Below are 21,343 nucleotides of genomic sequence, written 5' to 3' on the forward strand. Positions count from 1 at the left end.
GGAGTTATTTTTTCTTGAATCGAGGGTTTATTGGCAACAACCTTGCAAGTTGCAACTCTCTCGAGACTCTACTTATAGGATTACATTGGGTATGTTGTTTATCGTCAGTAAATCATCAGTAAGTCTGTTTATCATTAGTAAATCATCAATAAGTCTTTACTCCCATCCTATTGTTTTTCGTAACTTGACTTGATACAAAATTTAGTATGTGGTTATAAAAGTTTCTTGTTGATTGAAAATATAAACTACGCATTTTTCTTTCAAAAGTGAAATGGTGGAAGTGGTGAAGATCGAGAGGTTTGATAGATTAATTGATTAACCATACAAATTGTGGGTGACGAAAGAACATTTGCAACAAGGCATAATATGATAATTAGTTTGATCGATTAATTGATTAACCATACAAATTGTGGGTGACGTTGGTAAACGATTATGCAACCAAGTAACTCCGCAAAACGTATACGTTAATTTAAGACGAATTTATGATTATTAGAATACGAGTGCATCGCTTGAAACAAAAAAAAAAAATAGAAAGTATTTTTTTTTGTTTTAAAAATAATAATATGTTTTGAGTTGATTTGTAGTACTAATGATATTTAAATTTAAATTTAAAAAAAAATAATTAATATAAAAATAAAATATACAAAAAGAATTTATCTCTTCATAATTAAAAATTAAAAAATTAGGGACAATAATTTGGGACGAAGGGAGTAAAAGGAACTCCAAATTTTGGACACCATCATTTAATAAAATCTCCAGAGTCCGTCGCTATTGTTATCCATTGAGTCGACAATCAGTTGTCTCTTTACTTTGTTGATTAATTCGTTTTGTGGGCGGGATGGGTTCTCTTAGAGTTCAGTTTTCGTTTCTGAAAGAAGTTCAAATTTCAACAAGGCAAGTAGTCTATGAGACAAATCAGAAAACTGTAGTGTGTGGGTTGAGAAATGGACCAAGAAAACCCATGTGGAGGTCAAGGGTTTTGTCCTCAGAAGCCATTCAAGCTGTCCATTCCGTGAAATTAGCAACATCACATGACAAATTAGAGGAAATCTTGAAAAACAAACTAAGTAGGTTATTGAAAGCTGACGTATTAGACACCTTGACTGAGTTGCAAAGGCAAAATGAAGTTCATTTGGCTCTTAAGGTACTTATTGATACACCTCTTATTGAATTCTGTTGCTTGTAGAGTTCAATTAAACATGAATTAATTTCTTTCAATTGAGATTTTGATTTTTCAGTAATTCCCAAAAAAAGTAGCATAAATTGCAATAGGATGGTTTTAGGCGGGGTAGAGGTAGGCCGAAGAAATATTGGAAGGAGGTGATTAGACATGATATGGAGCAGTTACAACTTATGGTAGAGGGTTAGGGTGATTAGGACCGTGTGGAGAACGCGGATTAGGGTAGAGGGTTAGGGGGTGAGAGTGCGTCAGTAACAATAGCGGAGCGTTCTTTATTTGTGTCTGAAGTTTCTTGTTTGTGATGTTGATTGTTGCCTATGGTTTCGGATAGAAGTTTTTGGTATTATCTTGTGGCTGTAGTATTATCTTATGGCTAGTGGCGTTAGTTTATTTTGCATATTGTACTAGTTTATATGCATTTATATTTTGTGTTTGTTATACTGCTATCGGTCCTCAGCCATGGTCTATCGAAAATAGCCTCTCTACTTCATATGAGGTAGTGGTATGGTCTGCATACACTCTACCCTCCCCAGACCCCACTATGTGGGAATACAATGGGTATGTTGTTGTTGTTGTTGTTGTTGTTGTAAATTGCATTACGTTTTTGGTGGGACTGTGTGAGAGGGTGTTGTTTAATGACTGAACTTAGCTCATCCACAATTCAAATTGTTTCTCCTTTGAAGTTTATGGCGGTTTAAGTATACTGGAGTGTAGATAGGAGTAGCATACTGTTTTATTCTCAATTTGTCGTGTCTAGCGTTCATACTTTGACACAACCCGATTTAAAATGTGATTATGATCAACTTGCTCGAGACAAACCTTTTATTTGGATTTAGTCCACCGGCGAAATAGCCCTACCATAGTTTTTAGCAAATTAAACCCAATTTAAGTTTAATAATGCATCACAACAAGGTACGACCATACTTGTTCAATTTGTCTCTTTCAACTTGGACCCTAGATAGGAAGGTATGGAGGACGCGAATTAGATTAGAAGGCTAGTGCAGGTGGGGGAGTCGTAGCCAGTAGTTAGGATTTTGAGGTAGCTAGGCTGGTAGTCTTAGGGCTATGTTCATAGGTTGGAGCTGATAGTAGGAGGGTATGGGGGTGGTGGGTGCCTTGGTTCGTCAGGGTAGGGTATTACTTTCTGGGTGTCTTATTTCTGCTATTTCTTCTTGTCTCATGCGTTATTACGACTTTGATTATTATTCTTTGTCTTGAGCCTGGGGTCTACCGGAAACAGCCTCTCTACTTCTCCGGAGGTAGCGGTATGGACTGCGTACATTTCACCCTCCCCAGACCCCACTATGTGGGAATACACTGGGTTTGTTGTTGTTGTTGTTGCAACTTGGATCCCATGAGGCAGACGATAAAGAGCTTTAATATAAGCAGGAGTATGGCTCTTCCTAAGAACTTGAAGCCCTTTCTCTCCAAATAGAAAAAAATGCATTTACTAGACTAAAAGGACTTTTCCGGAAATCTTTCGCCCGCCTATTCAAAGGGTATATTAGGAAAGCTGCTTTGTTCCTTGACTTCTTTCTCAGTCAAGATTCCTTGTTCCTTAGTGTAAGATCCTCCGGAATGGCCTCCCTCCATCTTAATACTTCTCCTTATTTTATCTTAAATGTGCATTTTATCTGAAACCTATCAGGATTCAGGTGTTCAACTTTGTCAGGAACGAGGAGTGGTACATACCAGATTTATCTGTGTTCAATAGTATGATAATGATGCTGGGCAAAAACAAATTCATAAAAACGGTTGAACAACTCTTTGTGCACATGATGAAAGAAGGCCTGCAACCAGATAGTAGAACTTATACTGAGCTGATTGGGGCGTACTTTAGAGTACATCTCATAGAGAAGGCAATGGAAGCGTATGAACTGATGAAGATATCAGGATTCTGCCCTGATGAGTTGACTATGAAAATTTTGATAAGGAATCTTGAAAAGGCTGAAGAGAAAGAGCTTGTGGTTAGAGTAAAGAAAGAATGCGCTAACTATATTGACTACCCAGAGAAATTTCTAAAAGAAACTGAAAGAAGTACCAATGTAAGTACATTCCTGTCTTTCTTATATGTTCTTTTTACTTTGCACTGTGAGTCTGTGAGTCGAGATCTGGGATCGGTCTCGAAGTTTTTGTATAATTTTGTCTTGATAAAAATATTGTTTTAATTCCTTTTTGATGCTGAAATCCATGTTCATTCATAAACATACTATCACCACATGAAAGGGAGGGGTAACATGATGTGGCAAATGCTATCGCATGCATGATTCTTCCCGTAGATGAAACTTAGGATTGGGTCCAAACTGAATTTGAAGTTGACAGGTGACCCATGAGAGATCTAATTTTGATTGGATGGGGTGCTATTTACTATGATATGTGACCATTCAGTGTTATCAAAGATGAAAAATGCAAAAAAGCTGAAAGGTCCATTGGGGCTTCAAGCGCAAACTGCTAAGTCTTTAATGAAGAAAGATGCAAATGGAGAAACAAAATAGAAAATGCATCTTTAGTCCATAATAGTTGTAATAAGAAAATTATAAATATACATGGACAAAGAAATTGAAAAAAAAAAATAACGATGAAGTGAAATATCAATTGTTTAGGGTCGCCTCTTCGGGATTAATCATTGATAACGAAAGTATGTCTTATAAATTTGATGACAATACTGAAGCGCCCATGAAGGGAGGTGAAGCGGTCAACATGTTTTGTGCATTAGCTTTGTCATAACGAATCCTGAGACTAGGAAGTTGACTTTTATCCAACTGATAAGCTCCTTTGGCCTCTCTGGATAGGAGTCAAAATAACAACAACAACAACAAACCCAGTGTATTCCCACATAGTGAGGTCTGGGGAGGGTAAGATGTACGCAGTCCATACCTCTACCTCTAAAGAAGTAGAAAGGTTGTTTCCGATAGACCCCCGGCTCGAGACACGGAATACTAAACAAATTCATAGTAAAGCATGAAACAAGATGGCATAACATAAATACGACACCCACAAGTAATAGAAAACAAAGAAAAGTAAACAGATTCAAAATAAAGCATGAAACAAGGTATCATAACAAGAATAGTACCCCCACCAAGTAATTCCCTACACTAGCGACCCAAACTGACCCTAGCCTTTTGCCCTAATTCGCGTCCTCCAGATCTTCCTATCTAGGGTCATGTCCTCAGTGAGCTGTAACTGCTCCATGTCCTGCCTAATCACCTCTCCCCAGTACTTCTTTGGCCTACCCCCACCCCGCCTAAAACCATCCAAAGCCAGCCTCTCACACCTACGAACTGAGGCATCCATGCCCCTCCTCATCACATGTTCGAACCATCTCAATCGGACTTCCCGCATCTTATTCTCCACTGGAGTCACACCAACCTTCTCCCTGATAGTCTCATTCCGAACTCTATCCCCCCTACTCAGCCCATATATCCAACGCAACATCCGCATTTCCGCCACCTTCATTTTTTGAATGTGGGAGTTCTTAACTGGCCAACACTCCGCTCCATACAACATGGCCGGACGGACTGCCACCCTGTAGAATTTGCCTTTAAGCTTGGGCGGCACCTTCTTATCTCACAACACCCCAAAAGAGAGCTTCCACTTCATCCATCCCGCCCCAATACGGTGCGAGACATCCTCGTCAATCTCACCGTTACCCTGAATCACGGACCCGAGATACTTGAAACTATCCCTCTCATATACCACCTGTGATTCCGATTTCACTACCACCTCATTCTCCAGCCTCACGTCATTAAACTTGCATTCCAAATACTCTCTCTTGCTCCTACTCAACCTGAACCCTTTAGACTCAAGAGTTTGTCTCCACACCTCTAATTTATCATTCACACCTCCTCACGTCTCATCAATCAAAACTACATCATCTGCAAAAAGCATACACCAAGGCACCTCTCCTTGAATACGCCGCATCAACACATCCATCACCAAAGCAAACAAAAAGGGACTAAGAGTAGATCCCTGATATCCTGTCAAGACAGTGAAATGCTCTGAGTCTCCTCCCGCCGTCCTCACCTGAGTTTTAGCTCCATCATATATGTCCTTAATTGCTCTGATATATGCCATGGGACTCCACTCACCTCCAAGCATCTCCAAAGCACCTCCCTGGGGACTTTGTCGTATGCCTTCTCCAAGTCGATAAACACCATGTGCAAGTCCTTTTTCCTTTTCCTATACTGTTCCACCAGCCTCCGTACCAGGTGAATTGCCTCCGTTGTCGAGCGGCCAGGCATAAATCCAAACTGGTTCTCCGAAATAGACACTATCCGTCTCAGCCTCACCTCGACCACTCTCTCCCAAATCTTCATAGAGTGACTCAATAACTTAGTACCCCTATAGTTATTGCAACTCTGAATATCACCCTTGTTCTTATAAAGAGGGATCATAGTACTCCACCTCCAAGCCTCGGGCATTTTCGCCGTCTTGAAAATTTCGTTAAACAATCCAGTCAACCACCTTAAACCAGCCTCGCCAGAAAACTTTTAAAAATCCACAGGTATCTCATCAGGCCTCGTCGCCCTATCCCTTCACATCCTGCGAACAACCTCTCTAACCTCTTCTACCTCAAAACGTCTACAATAACTAAAATCCCCACACTCCTCTGAGTGCTCTAGCTCCCCTAACACAATAGCTCTATCCCCTTCGTCATTCAAGAGCCTATGAAAATACGACTGCCATCTATTCTTAATGTGGCCGTCCTCCACCAACACTGTACCGTCCTCCTTCTTAATGCACTTCACCTGGTCGAGGTCACGACCCTTCCTCTCCCTAGCCTTTGCGAGTCTAAACAACTTTTTTTCCCCTCCTTTCTCCTGTAACCCCACATACAAGCTCTCAAAAGCTGCCGTCTTAGCCGCCGTAATTGCTAACTTAGCCTCCTTCCTAGCTAACTTGCTCTCTTTCTTGTTTATCCGCTTCTCTTCTTCGTCCTTACTCTCAACCAACTTAGCATACGCCCCTTTCTTGGTCTCCACTTTCTTCTTAACCTCTTCATTCCACCAGCAATCCCCCCGATGATGCCCGACCCGGCCCCTAGAAACACCCAACACCTTACTAGCATTCTCCCTGATGCACTTAGCCACCCTATTCCACATGCTATCCACGTCCCCCCTACACTCCCACACCCCTATTCCCGCCAACTTCTCCCCTATCTCCCACGCATTCACTGGCGTCAAGCCACCCCACTTAATTCTAGGTCTACACTCCTCACCCCTTCTCTTCCTATCCTTCTTTATACCCAAATCCATAACCAAGAGCCTATGCTGGGTCGAAAGATTCTCACTCGGGATGACCTTACAGTCCTTACACAACACCCTATCTCCTTTCCTAAGCAACAAAAAGTCAATCTGGGTCTTGGCTATCGTGCTTCGGAAGGTGATCAGGTGATCGTCCTTCTTCGGGAAGCCCGAGTTCACCACCACCAGCCCAAAGGACCTCGCAAAATCCAATAGAGTAGCCCTCTCTTCATTTCTTTCCCCAAAATCAAAACCACTATGCACATCACCAAAGCCTCCCGGTAACGCCCCGATGTGCCCATTGAAATCTCCTGCTACAACAATCTTCTTCGAGCTAGGCACGCCTGTCACCACCTCATCCAAAGCCTCCCAAAACCGCATCTTCTCCTCCCCATCCAAGCCCACTTGCGGTGCATAAGCACTACACACGTTCAGGGTAAACCCTCCAATGACCAACTTAATAGTCATCAACCTATCGATGATCCTCTTTACCTTTACTACCTGACCTCTAAGCTCTTCATCTCTTAAGATGCCAACTCCATTCCTACGCCTCTCGCTTCCAGAGTACCAAAGCTTGTAATCATCCACATCCCTAGTGTTAAACCCTACCCACTTGGTCTGTTGAACACACGCAATATTAATCCTCCTCTTTCTAAGAATCTTCACAAGCTCTATGGACTTACCCTGAAGAGTCCCTATATTCCAAGACCCAACCCTCAGCCTGCCATCTCTATCCACACGTCTTCCTCTACTGCCCCTGAGGCCAAATCTTGGCCTCCCTCCCACCCCCGCCATTTCCTCTTCCCCCGCCCCCACAACACCCCCCGCCCCAACCCCCTCGGACATGACCCTATCCAACCATCAACGCCCACCGCCACTACTACAAGAAAATATAAACAATGGTAGTAACAAAGCAGCAGCAGGAAATACAAGGCTCACACAAATTAGAAGAATAATCAAGAAACAAAACTAAACTCAAATAGGGAGAAAAAACAAAACCAAGGTAAGGACAAAACTAACAGTAAGAAAAATAGAGCACACTAATGGCCTAGCACCAAGGACAGCCAAACAAATAATAAGGGGCGGTGCAAGTCACGAATATACTACAGCAGACACGCAAGTCAAGATACAAGAGATAGTACGATAAATAATATGAAGCAACATAAGAGGTGACAGTAATAAAGCAACAACAGGAAAAGGAAGGTACAAGTAAAGTAGATGGAATAATCGCGGAAAAAGGCTACCCCACAAATTAATACTAAGTCAAGCGATGTACTAATCCGGAACACAACTCAACAAAAATCTCCAAACAAAGCAGCCAGACACTACTACCCACACAAGCAACAGGAAGGGTGCAAAATAGTGAAACAGAAGCCGTAACAAGAGATAGGGACACGACAGCAAAATAATATACAGGAAATCAAAAACTGACTAAAGTGGCTAAATGCCTAAAAGTGTAGATGTCACCGGTACGCCTGCTAGCTGCTGGTTCCGTCAATTTGATGGCAAAAATCGTTGCTGGAGTAAGGTCGCTGGTAAAAGGACTGCTGGTACGTTTTCGTAGTGTCGCTAGAGAGTCGCCGGAGTAATGCCGGAGAGCCTTCTGCAATCTTGCCGGGATCTGGACGTCTTCTGACCCGAACCACCTATTTGACCTACCTATTTTTCCGCCGGTGAAACCCCTCACTGTTGCCGGCGTCGAGTCGGCGGGAATCGTAGTTCCACTGGTGACCGGAGCGACGAAACCAGAAGGGAATTTAGGGGGGGAAGGGGCGAGTACAAAGAGGAACTGGGGGTGAGGGAGATCTGGGGTGGGAGAGAGGTTCAACCTTACCTTTTCCGGTTCAATCGACGCCGGCACCGGCGTCAGAAGCTGCCGGTCAGTCGGGGTGGAGCGTGAAGGTGAGCGTTCCCTGGATAGGAGTCAAAATGCAGTTCAATATCTCGATTCGCAGCATATATATATTTTGCCAAGTTATTGGCTACTTGATTTGCCTCTCTAAAACAGTGTTTAACAGTACTAGCGTTCATCAAGCTCATAGCATCCAGAATCTTGTCTATTGATCTCCTCTTCAATTTAAGGTTGTTAGAGGACTTGTTAAGCAGCATATTAGTGAGTATTTGAGAGTCTAGTTCTAGGTCTAGCTCTGTGATGCCAAGTCTGTTGCATATCGATCTCCAGTCCGTAGCTGGCTCCTCTTTTTCTCAGCCTCCCATCGGTAGGATACCCTATCAGCTTATAACAAGTCTCTCTAGCATCCGCAGTAAAACGGCAATAATCACATTTCTTTCCTTTGTAACTCTGACCTCTATAACTGTTTTATGAGTTTCTACTCACATGCATAGCTGTCGGTGGCGGAGTCAGAAATTTCACGAAGAATGTTCAATCATTACATTAGCCAAAAAAAAAAAAATTATTGACAAGTGATGCATTAAAAATTTTAAAGTCAAACTACATAATACGAATAATCATTTTTTCATGAATAAATGTACTCAAAAATTTAAAATCAAACCACATAGTATGTTTAGCTTTAGTGTTCATGTTTAATTTAATATGAAGTAAAGCAATAAGCAAAAAAAAGAAAAAGTTAGTTTTATGTTCAAGCTTTCATCGACCTCTGGTGACGACAATAATAACAATGAAACATGAAAGATAGAGAGCAGAATTAAATGTACATTTATTGATCTGTAACATGTGTTTGAGAAGCATATATAATACCTTTCTACTTCTCCAAAATATTCAATGTGCACCCCTGCAGATTGTTTTGGCTAATTTAACACTCAACTTCTCTCTTATTTTTATCTTATGTTCAGAAGTTCTTAACAAAAAATAGCGGATTTAAGCTTTTTCTGTTATTAAATGGCACTAGTTTCTCAATTAGTCTGTGGAGAGAGATGAATGAAGGTGTCTGGTATGTGTTTTATCTGTTCTGTTTGATATTTCGTAATTTTTTGTGGAATAAGTTCGTAAATTAACTTAGAGTTGTTCTGGAATTATATACGAATGCAATTATTTCATGAGCATGACAGTCGACAGATATCAACTTTGTGAAGGGTGACACATTTAGCAGATCAAAAAGGTATAAAGTGTGTTGGACAACCTTAAGTTAAGGATGTGAACGCTGCTGCCTGCTGAATTGATGTTTTTATCTTTCTGATGCCGAATTGATTGATTTGCTCTACTTTTTCCAAAAAAATATTTTAGTGAGCATCTTAAGCGTGTTAATGATATCTGTTAGATGCTTGGTGAGGCTACTCTTTCTTGTCAGAGCATTCAATGTGTGTGAATTCGTGAAAGATTTTGTATCTGATGCATTTTCCGGTTTATCCATTATGCAAAATTGGGTATAAGTCTCTGGCTATCGTAATCATGTTTATGTGCAGAGGTATCATGTTCGGGCCTGCTCCAGCAATGACAAGAATCATTTCATTGATAGATTTGCTTCAGGCTCACCTAAATTTTCAAAAAAGAAGAACGATAGTAAATGGACTTTACAAAAAGAAGGGTTGCAAGGACGTCAAGTTGCAGATAGCTTGCGGGTATGAAATATTTAGTAGTATTATCCACAGCGAGGTTCCTCTTTCCCTTACGTGACTGCATTAATTACATCGTTGCAGGATAAGTCTGCTTTTGCTGATGTATTGAGGTAGATCTCCAAGATACAGAAGACTTCTTCAAGAAGTAGCTATGTCGTGTTGCGAGAGAGGTAAACGTTTATTTTGATGTCTATGTTTTTCGCACATTGGCAACTCCATGACTTTGTAGCTTCCAAGTTGTACGACGCTGACTATTTCGTCTCTCCTATGTATTTGACAGGACAAATCAATAGGACAAAACCAAGTCACAAATGGCTACAAATTGGTCGAGATTGGGAGAACACAAGGGGTTGGAAAAGAAACTGAACTTAACTTTCTGTTTTGTTCCGAAGTTTAAACCTTATACAATGAACAAGCTTTGTTTGTATCTAATCATCGTCGGAGTAGACAAATGAGCCAAAAATGGGCAATAAAGATGTGTGTGTGCCTAGATGAAAATGGGACATGAAGCAAGTTGGTAGGATATAACTTTATGTTAAATACAATTTGAAGAATTTTTATGCTAGTGTTTTTAACTGCTTATCATATTTTGTGGGTAACGATTGCTCTATGTACTATGTCAATTATTTGTGTTTTAAACAGGCAAATATTGTATGCAAAGTTGTGTTTAAAAAGTGGTACCTGGGGGAAACTAATTGACATACTATCTAAACTTCACAGCCACAAAATAGTACAGTTTGTGATAGTTGACTTCTCTACTTCATCATTTCTTTTTGAATATGCTTTGAGTTGCTTTTCCTTGAATCGAGGGTTTATTGGAAACAGCCTTGCACTCGTCATTGAATCATCAATAAGTTCAGTGAGTCACAACCCTTTAATGATACAATGCACTTAAGCATCAAGCACAACTCAAAAGACCAGCTCAACCTGCCAATTTCGAATGAATGATCAATCAAGCTAGGAACAAGAATGAACATAACCCAATGTAATTTCACAAGTGGGGTCTGATGAGGATAGAATGTAAGCTCGTATCCCTAGCTAGAGAGGTAGACGGATTGTTTCCTATAGACCCTCGGCTCAAAGGTAAAAGCATATCAACAAAGAAATAACGGAAGTGAAGAACTAGAAGCGACTACATATACACAATTGCAATAATAGTTAATATGAAACAACTAATCTGGCAGATTCGAAACCAAAATCTTGCAAGCAATAGATAAACTTATTATAACTTCGAATAAAAGAGAAAGAGTGTCTTATAGTCGTACATTTTAAGTTGACACTTTTGTCCAATTTTGGTAAGGAACAATATACTGGATAATATGCAATTGATTTTGGAGAGATCAAACTCTCTTTCCTTGCTTACGCGTACGCTCACATCTCGGCCCAAATTCAAATGGTATATATAATTATAGAACCATCACCCCCATTAAAGATGCAGCGTACCAGCACTTCACCATCCGCATATATTTATAAATCGGTATGGCTGACAAAAAAAGAGAAAAAACAACCTTGCCGTCCAAGATTCCTTGACACCATAGTCTTTCTTTCATTAGCCTTTTACTGTTAGTGATCGCTCGGGTCAGAAGAACTCAACATTTGCTCTAGCAGGGGTATCTCACGGTCGTACATCTCATTTGAATTATGTTAAATGAAATGACAGTACAACAGCCAATGAAATGATCCATGTATAAAAGGCCAAAGAATCCATATACAACAATTTAATGGCGAAGTACAAACCAAATACTTCTCCAGAAACCAACCTTCTTTTAGTTCGAGCATTTTAGGGTACGTATACTCGCTCTTCACATTGACAGCAAGGATCTTATAGTCATCACTAGTTGCGTCGTATCCCATTCCACATACATAACCATCTAGTTTAGATTCTGGATGAGCAAGTCTTACTGATTGTCGTATGGAGGGGAGGTATATTTATCATTAACCGCGAGAAAAACCAACCCATCACAGGCACAGTAGAGTATGGAATTCACTGGTTTGCAGGTTGAAGGACCATAGAGTGAGTATTTCTTCAAGTTTTTTGATTATCTTGAAGTAAGGATCCGAGATTAAGATTTTTCAACACATTTGAATCGAAGAATAGAGTACTACTGCACGGGTCCATAATTGGATCGCCATTGCCTAAATAGATTTAGGACAAGGAATTCGAATTGGATTGCCATTGCCTAAATAGATGTACGCAACCTTCTCCGTACCTCGAGAGACTATTTCTGATAGACCGTCGGTTCAAGTAACGAATACTTAAGCTAGATGTTGTTAAAACTAGGATGACCCAATGTTAATATTCCAGTAATCTCTCAGTCACATACTCATAATTGTCAATTTGACATAGAGCATAACTCTCTTCTTTTCAATCAAACTTTCATATTACAAACTACAATATGATGACTTACTTTAATCTTTTGTATTGGATCCTTCGCTGTGTTTTGTCTAATCAAAATATTATATTGCCTCATTGTATTGTTTTATGATTTAAGCATTTGTTTCCTTTATTATATACTAGTATTTGTACCCGCGCGAGTATTTTAAAATGTAATTTTAGACTATCATGATTGTTTCAACATATGAAATCATATAAATTTATGTATTTCTTGTACAAACAACTCCAATCTATAACAAAAAATAAAAAATAGATAAGAATACATTCTATCAGAATATATATATATTTATCAAATTTATCATGAAAAAGTAGCTTGTTCATTTCTTCCTATCTTCAAAAGTTAAGCACCTTAATAAGGCAAAAAACCTACTACTATAAACTTAGGAGTAAGAATGAATAGATTAGTTTCGCTAGTACTATGCTGAAGAATTTCTTTAAATATTTGTTGCTTTTCCTGTATAGGTTTTGTAGGCTGACTCGTTCAATTCTTCTTGTTGATCATAAATTTCCACATCTCAGTCTTCCACAATGATCTTATTCTATATTACTAAGGCCATATTATCAAACGTCCTGAAGAAATTTTGTTCAATTTTTTTTTTTATGTTTACCATCTTTTGTTGCTACATCAATCAATAATACTATCACCCATCACTTAGTGTTTCATGAAATGATTAAAAGAAAAAAAAATATTTTTGCTAGAGAAAACGTTACATCTAAAGTAAAAACAAATGCTTCTTCAATTGGTGATCTTGTGTTTAAATTAAAAGTAAAATATAACAGTGAATTTCAACATCTGAAAAAGTTTCACAATTGGACTCCCTTTTGCAATGTTAGAATATTAATAACTTAACATGCATATTAAGGAAAGTTAAGTATTTGTCCAAATTATTGGTGTTCACTTGGTAACAACTCACGTATGTTAAAAATAGAACTAATCAACAAATTATAACATTACATTATTAAAATATCAAAAGAATATATTATCGTAAATTTATATAAAGCTATTTTCAGTCCCTCATCCCATAAATTAGAATTTATTTAAAATGGATAAATAGCATGCACTATATTACCATTAAAGTCTCTTGCACTAATCTGATTTAGTTCAACTTGCATATACTTAGAACTGCAAATGCTAGGTATTGCGATTCGATTTTATTAAAACACTATGTTTTAAATGTGTAAAACTCACACCTATATAAACAATTCAATATATCAATGAATTCAAATTTAAATCCATTTAATCATCAAGAAATTTAGAACAACCAATAGTGAACACATACATATATTGTCGAGTTAATATTTGGTGTCGTTAAAATTAAGGACGTGAGACTTATAATATTGTAAAACGTATGTACTTCTTTTGTCAAAATGTAGCAAAAGAGCGATTCAATCTCTTTTTTGTTTTGTGATAATTATAATAAGTATCGTCTTCAAATGATAAAGAAGCTAAAAATTATCTTTTTACCAATCGATTCTTGAATTGTCGTTGTCTATACTCTTACGGTATATCTAAAATCATATTGACAATCTTTTGGATAGCTTGTGTGCATTAAAGACCATATAGATTGCATCTCATTCACCTTCTTTTACTTTACTTTATAGATCATATCACATTTATCCAAACAAATGATATCAATGTTAGAATAATAATGGAATCTTAAATTAATAGAAATAAGAGAAACAGTGGAATCATATATCATATTTCAAACCAACAAATTCAATCACCTGATTTAATCTCTTATCAAATTTTTGGGATTATATGTAGGAATACGATAGTGACTTAACTTTTAAAGTAAGTGTTGATTATGGATGATAAAGTCCATTTTTTCCTTTGAATGAAAACTTTTTAATCTCTCTCCTTTTTTAGTGATTGGTTAATTGAGTGAAGTGTAGCAAGCGTGTTTGGATATCATTGTTTCATAATAAATATAAAAGTTAAACGTGATGAGAGAGTTTAAGATTTATAAATTATCAAGTTATTCGTAATTATAATTAAAAAAGTAATTCAACTAATTATTTATCTTTAATGAATTAAGTTGTAATTTACTCTCAAATAATTATTGATATTTAATGCAATTCATTTTGGTAGCTTAAAAATTAACATAACAAAATCGTTGCAAAAGTATCACTTAGTTCTCGTGCAATGCATTTTTCAGGAAATTAAAGTGCAAAGTTATCTACAATATATTAAAAAATGAGCCACATCTAAAATAATTTTTGTTTTTGCTCTAATTCTGGAAGTCGAAAGTTCTTCTTTTTCCTTCATTGCAATATATGCTATCATAATAAGAAAAGTTAGTGATGTTGTCAACTCATTCAAAAAGTTGATCAAATATTACCTATATATATATGAGAAAAATTTTATGTGTTTTTTAAAGGTCTAAAGATGTGTTTGGTATAGAAATTTCAAATGCTACATGTCCTTATTTTTTACACTCTCGTTTTATTTTTATGTGCTATCATATTCTTTTTAATCCATATCGAAATAAATGACATGCATCTTACCATATGCAAAACAATTTTAATTTAAAGTATCTCTTTAATCCCTATCCAAACCTTCTCATTCATAATTCCTCAAATAACAACAATAATTTCAAAAGTCTTTTCATTAAACGGTAATATCACGCAAATTCATCTTCTTCTTTTATCACTACTCACTTTCAATTAATTTTACTTGATAAAGTTTAAGAATTTCATTTATCAAATTAATACTTAAAAAATAAACTACACAAAGGCATGTAAATATTGATTATGTAAACTGTACAAAAACATATAAACGCATAGTTTTTAAAATCTACGTGGTTGAAACACTACTCTAATGTGTGTATATTGAGAATTTTCTTCCTTGATATGAAATTGAAGATAAGAGATTAAGGGTTAGATTCAAAATCTATTGGAGAAAAAATTAAATTATTACCTGGAAGACGTAAAGTCATCGAATGAATTGCCGAGTAAATTCATCACATTCGTATGCAACAATTATCTGATAATCACGTTTGGCCATTATTCTTATTCAGATATATTTGATACTTACGTTTGATTCAAATTTAAGAACATAAATATGGTTGGAAGTGATTTATGGTTAATAGTTATAGAAAGGAATATATAGACTTTGAGTTGAAACTGTAAAACCATAAGTAGAAGTTGCAATTTGTTTAAAATTCAAAAACTTCAACGGTGATGAATGATGAATGGCAAAAAGGATTCCTCCAAATGTCAGCATTTAATTCGTCCAAGTGTCATCACTTATTAAAATATCCATTGCAGTTACTTTACTTTTTTTTTATTGTTTTTAAATAGTAAAAGATAGAAAAATATTATGAACAAGAAGTATAGGTGTTAACTGCTGTAACTGCACAGATTCATATATTCATCACAGGTATCTTTTTATTTCTTAAATATTTGGAACAAGAACTATATGTGTACCTTTCTGTTTCTTTTTACAGTAATACTAGCAAGTTTGTCTTGGGCTATGGAAGTGTACTATCTTATCTTAAATCAAAACATAAAAGAGTATGTGTTTCTTAATTTTCTCATATAATTGTATTTATTTGTTCAGGTTAGGATCATAGATTATCAAATCTAAGTCGCTTTCCTGATTTTTGTAAAAGCCTTATGTTCGAGCGCTATGTATATTTCTGATTTATCCAATAAAACAACCATGTGAGTGAGTGAGTGAGTGCGACTAGCTTGATGATTCAAACGTATTATCTCTTCTTCGAGTAACATCTGTAAAAGATAAAATAAATACTAACTAATTAACTAACTTTTCCTATAAAACTACATGTGTCAATCTTTAAGGCTGCCACTTGGCTTAATTTAATATAGAGGCTTTGTTTTCTCCTTTTAATAATATATAAATTGTGTATATGGATTTTTGGGTCTGTAATTTTCTTTTAGTTGTAATCACTTTGCCTTCCTGTTGTGATACTATTCTCATTCATTCGACCAATTGTATTATTCTATTAAAATCATAATGCACTTGTTTTCCTAATGGAAGTCACTTTTCTTTTCTTTGTTTTTCAGAAAAATACTTTTCAAGAAAATTAACTAAAAGAATATGAGAAAAGTGGAAAACATTACCAAACACATGTACCCATATTTCGTCAAATTAAAATTTGAGTTGCTATGACCCCAACATACTTAGTATTGAAGCATAACACATGTACCCATATTTCGTCAAATTAAAATTTGAGTTGCTATGACCCCAACATACTTAGTATTGAAGCATAATTGTTATTGTTAGTATTAAATTTTCACAAAAGCGCTTAGGAACTTTGGATCAAATTAAGATCAAACACTAAGCTTTGGATCAAATTAAGATCAAACAAAGAAAGGGATTAAGCTACATATGAGGCTGCCAAAGAGTACAAGTTGAAGGCTCAATGGGACTAACTAAAATTATGCACCATGGTAGGTAAAGTAGGATATATCTGGAGAAAACTCTACTGGAAGCGTTGCCACCTTAATGAATCCTGCAACGCGCAATCCGAATTAATTGGGGCCCCAATGTGGGCACCGGATGAAAAACTAAAAAAGGTAAAGTAGGATATGAAACAAGAAGTCCTCAAAATAAGTCCGAATAACAATAATGAGGTGAATAAATCCACTCATACCATATAAAACTTAAACTTTTTCCAGTATCAATAGATACTAAATTGTACCTCAAAAATATGATCGATAAGAGAAATGAGAAGGCTAGAAAACACAAATAATAGGGAAAAGAAGAAGAAAAAAAAAGGGATGAAACTGGCAAATGCACAAAAGGACTTGAACTTCTCTCTTTATAAATCTGATAACAGCTCACGCCCAAAATAAGTTACTATAAATATTCGATTGTGAACTCACATATCGCTGTATATTAATTTGAAATAAGCTACAAATCATACATAAGAAACTAATAAGTTAGGGATTTTGGAGATATCAAACTTTCTGTAAAAGCAGATCCAACTTGCATGGTATCACATATAGGCCATGATCTAAATGGTCCATTGAGTGTCCTGAATGTATGCCCGATATGTTGATAACTCATGCACCAGAATAACACTTCAGCATCCGCAAACAAATATGTCGGTTTGGCATTAAGAGACCAGTTAGGTTCTTCTACAGTTAACAATAGCATCCAAGATCCCTTGACACCATACTCTTTTAATGCCCAATCTTAAAAATATCATTACCTGGACTCAGAAGAGACGTATTAGAATAAACACAAAGCATTCCTCCCAGCACACAAACACCAATACCTCTGGAGTCTGACCTCAAGCTTAATATTTCCTCTGACAAGGGTATCTCTCCATACACTTCATTTGAAATATTAAACGAAACCACCTCAAAATAATTACTTGAAATAGTGACCCAATGAAATGCTGCATGTACAAATATAAAAAACTGTATAGCAACCAGCACATTGCAAATGCCACGAGGATCTATTCTTCTCCAAGAGCCACCTTTCAATGCGAGAATTTCAATGGCTATTTCTTTAGAACGCAAGTCCTGGCAGATATGCAGGATCTTATACTCACCATTGATAGAGTCATAACCCAATCCAAAACGAGAGAGTGACACTAGTGGACATTCTGTAGGGGGAAGTACTATTGATTCTCTTGTGGATGGGTTCCACAGCAAATGAGTGAAGTTGTCACGATCCAAAAAAACAGAAACCTCGATAATAGCTAAGCCATCATAACAACAATGGATTGCGCAATGCGATGGTTTAGGGTTTGAAGGGCAATCAAGTTTAAGTTTTTCTACATCCTCAACCAGTTGAACCGGCGACAAAGGACAACAATACATGGAATATATATGATACTTAGGGCACCTTTTGCTTATAAGAAGTTTTTGGGAACCTTGGTCATTCTTGGTACAATTGAGATGCTTCATCTTAAAGTAAGGCTCAGAGATCAATTGTTTCCAAATATTTGAAACACATTTGAATCAAAGAAGAGACCGCACAGGTAACCTGCTGAGAATTTCTATAAGTATTTCCTCTTGGAGGTGATTTGTAGCCTAGATAGGACAAAAAAGAGAGGTCAGACAATTTTTTTAAAGTATCGAAATATTAGACAGTTCAACCAAGATCTCAAGAAAAAAAAAAGTGGAATTGTTTTTTGATTTCTTCTATATACTATTTAAAATAATAAAATTTAACATTTCAAGTGGAGAATACTGAAAATACTTGGCGATTGACAATGGCACCAAGTAAGCAACATACGAGCAATGTAGTTAAAGAATTTTTGTCATGTTTGAAGCCTTGGCTATAGTTATGGCGTTCAATTTTATAAGAGCAGAAAAAAAAAAGAATACGGAGATGGCATGCATTATTCCCATTCTTCCTGTTTACCTGAAAACACCGTACCCATGGTTCAGGTAAGTTTTTCCAAAACAATTTGAATAAATTTGAAGTGAATTAAACATGAGAATACACCTTGTAGCCATAGGAAGCCTAGAAATAGATTCTAAATCCAATCAAAAACACTGAAACTTAATTGTTAGTAACACCCTGATCAGCAAATCCAGTAATTTCTAGGACACAAAACGCGTAACTTTTAACATTTGCAAGCTATTTTCAGTCACAAAATCATTACTACGATCTACGAAATAATGAAAAAACAACGAAGCAGTTGTTTTTCCCAACAAGAAAAATGGCATTGTCAGCTAGCCAGAATATCTTCCATGAAAAAGTTCATCTTTAATCATAACCTGGGAAAATGTCCTAACAACAAGCAACAACAGTTTAAAAAAAAAAAATCAATCGTATTACCCGATCAACGTCCATCTGATCTATGTTATCATTTGACGGCTCTAGAATGTTCTTCCCTAATTTAATTTAAAAAAATTGGTTGGTTATAAAGCACAACAGAGAGAGCGAGATACTTTAAATACACAGCAACTGCTGCAGAAAAGAAAGAAATACCTCTGGAGATGTGATTAAGCTTTTGGGTCACACTTTCTCCATTGCTAATAATAGTTTGATTGAAAAGATTAGCTTTTTCTGTATTAGCCACGGATTTCTTCTTTTGTTGACCTTTCACCTTCTGTATGAAATTCAACAAACATTATGATTAACTTAATATGTCGAGATCCAATATTGGATGTCAACACATGATTTTGCAAAAAAGGATATCCGTTAATTGGTTCATGAGTCACAGGAGAGTACAAAAAACAGCTACTACACACAAATCAATAAAGCAGGAATTCTTTTTGATTTCTTCAATCTACATTTACTAACAACCAATAAAATCGAATATTTCGAGTGGAGAATACGGAAATTCCTCAGCAATTGACAGTGGCACCAAGTAAGCAACAGACGAGAAAACACTGCACACATGGTTCAGGTAAGTTTTCCCAAATCAGTTTGCAAAATTTAAGTGAATTAAACACGATAAATACACGTTGTAGCCATAGCAAGCTCCTAAGTCCAACCGAAAACAATGAAACTAGATTTTAAGTAACACCCTGATCAACGAATGCAGTAATTTCTCGACTTGACACTTTCTAACTATTTTCAGTCACAAAATCATACAACGATCTACGAATAATGAAGCAAGTTTAAGTTTTTTCCAATGAGGATGATAAAAATTATACAATCTCTTCCTTGAAAATGTTATTTTTAATCATTACCTGGGAAAAAAATGTCTTTAGCACACCAAGCATCAACGTTTTTTTTTATTTTTTTTAAAAAAAGATCAATTACAACTTACCCGATCAATGTCCATGTGATCTGTGTTACCCTTTAATAGCCTCTTCCCTAGTTTAACAAAACAAAAAATTGTGATTGGTTATGAAGCACAATAGAGATACTTTAAACACAGCGGCAGAAAAGAAATTAAGAGATACTTGCTAGTTACCTTTGGAGACGTGATTAAAATTTTCTTGTTCATTGCTAATAATAGCAGCAGCAGCAGCCGTTTTTGTATTTGAAATCGATTTCTTCTTCTTCTTCTTCTTCTTCGCCGTCGTCTTGTGTATCGAACTACAACTACTTTTTGCTGAATTTGCCGAACTACATTTTGCTAATGTTTCGCCATCGCAATACTTCCTTTGGGGGTTTTGCTCTACTTTGCTCCGCCAATCCAATTATGCTCGTCTTTGCTCAGCATGCGCGAATAATCTTAAAATTTGTCTATAATAATTTTAGATGTCGATTATAAATCCTCAAAGTAATCGGATCCTTTTTCTCCTTTTATAATAGGGAGAAGGATAATGGGCTGGCCCTTTATAAAACAGTTGGGCTCATATTTGGGCCGACTATAGGGGAGTAAAAACACGTTTAGAAGTTTGATCAAACATAATTATTGCTTAAAAATGTTTTAAAAATTTTATTGACCAACACAATACTTCTTATAAAAAAATATCTTTTTTGAAAATAGCGCTTCTCAAAAATAAGATAATTTTAGAAGTTTAGTCAAATAAACTATTGATCTTAATCAACCATCCCATATGGTACATTAACCTAGGGATTATAATCTTGGTATCATAACTTCGAAACAATTTAATTTACTTCTTCCATCTCATTTTAGTCGTCTCAAATTTTTTAATTTGATTTTTTCTTTTACTCATCATTTTTTATTAATCAAGACAATTTTTTTTCTTTTTTACCCTTTATATTAATTGTTTTTTCTCCAAATTAAAATATAAACATCATTTAATCGAGATACTGTGATAAAGTAATCATGCTATTAATTATTTTTCTTAATCAATGTGCAATAGCAAATTGAAACGAGTAGAATGAAACAGAGAGAGTATTTATCACACGGAATGTATATTATGTCACATCTAACAACAACAACAACAAAAACATACTCGTTTGGTTCTAACAAAGAAGGATTTGGAAAAGTAAAGTGTACGCAACGACAACAACATACTCAGTGTATTCTCAAAAAGTTAAATCTTAAATATTAAAGTGTATGCCACGACAACAACATACTTAGTGTATTCTCGCAAAGTAGAGTCTGAAAGAGTAATGTGTATGTAACAACAAAATATTTA

General features: G+C 36.3%; 1 protein-coding gene and 1 pseudogene across 2 annotated transcripts; one reads left to right on the forward strand and one right to left on the reverse strand.

The window, feature by feature from the left end:
- Positions 1-727: 727 nt before the first annotated feature.
- LOC107850412 (protein THYLAKOID ASSEMBLY 8-like, chloroplastic) lies at positions 728-10,525 on the forward strand. 2 transcript variants are annotated; one of them, XR_007048059.1, is made up of 5 exons: positions 729-1,144; positions 2,836-3,225; positions 9,808-9,963; positions 10,042-10,130; positions 10,241-10,525. XR_007048059.1 is itself a non-coding variant. In XM_047400518.1 (4 exons), exons 1-4 carry the CDS (start codon positions 839-841, stop codon positions 10,072-10,074), a joined length of 885 nt encoding a protein of 294 aa, XP_047256474.1. In that variant the 5' UTR covers positions 728-838; the 3' UTR covers positions 10,075-10,131. The 2 variants fall into 2 exon arrangements, 1 of the variants encoding a protein (XP_047256474.1); XM_047400518.1 differs by lacking the exon at positions 10,241-10,525 and having other exon boundaries at positions 728-1,144; positions 10,042-10,131.
- Positions 10,526-17,112: 6,587 nt separating this feature from the next.
- Positions 17,113-20,454, reverse strand: LOC107851397 (annotated as a pseudogene).
- Positions 20,455-21,343: the final 889 nt, after the last annotated feature.

Source organism: Capsicum annuum, chromosome 12, assembly GCF_002878395.1.
Source record: "Capsicum annuum cultivar UCD-10X-F1 chromosome 12, UCD10Xv1.1, whole genome shotgun sequence".
NCBI lineage: Eukaryota > Viridiplantae > Streptophyta > Magnoliopsida > Solanales > Solanaceae > Capsicum > Capsicum annuum.

Excerpts from the sequence above, each read along its gene's own strand:
- LOC107850412 (XM_047400518.1), top strand. The coding sequence starts at position 839 with ATGGGTTCTCTTAGAGTTCAGTTTTCGTTTCTGAAAGAAGTTCAAATT. Across the intron at positions 1,145-2,835 it reads AAGTTCATTTGGCTCTTAAG|GTGTTCAACTTTGTCAGGAA; the intron begins GTACTTATTGAT and ends ATCAGGATTCAG. Across the intron at positions 9,964-10,041 it reads AAGTTGCAGATAGCTTGCGG|GATAAGTCTGCTTTTGCTGA; the intron begins GTATGAAATATT and ends ACATCGTTGCAG.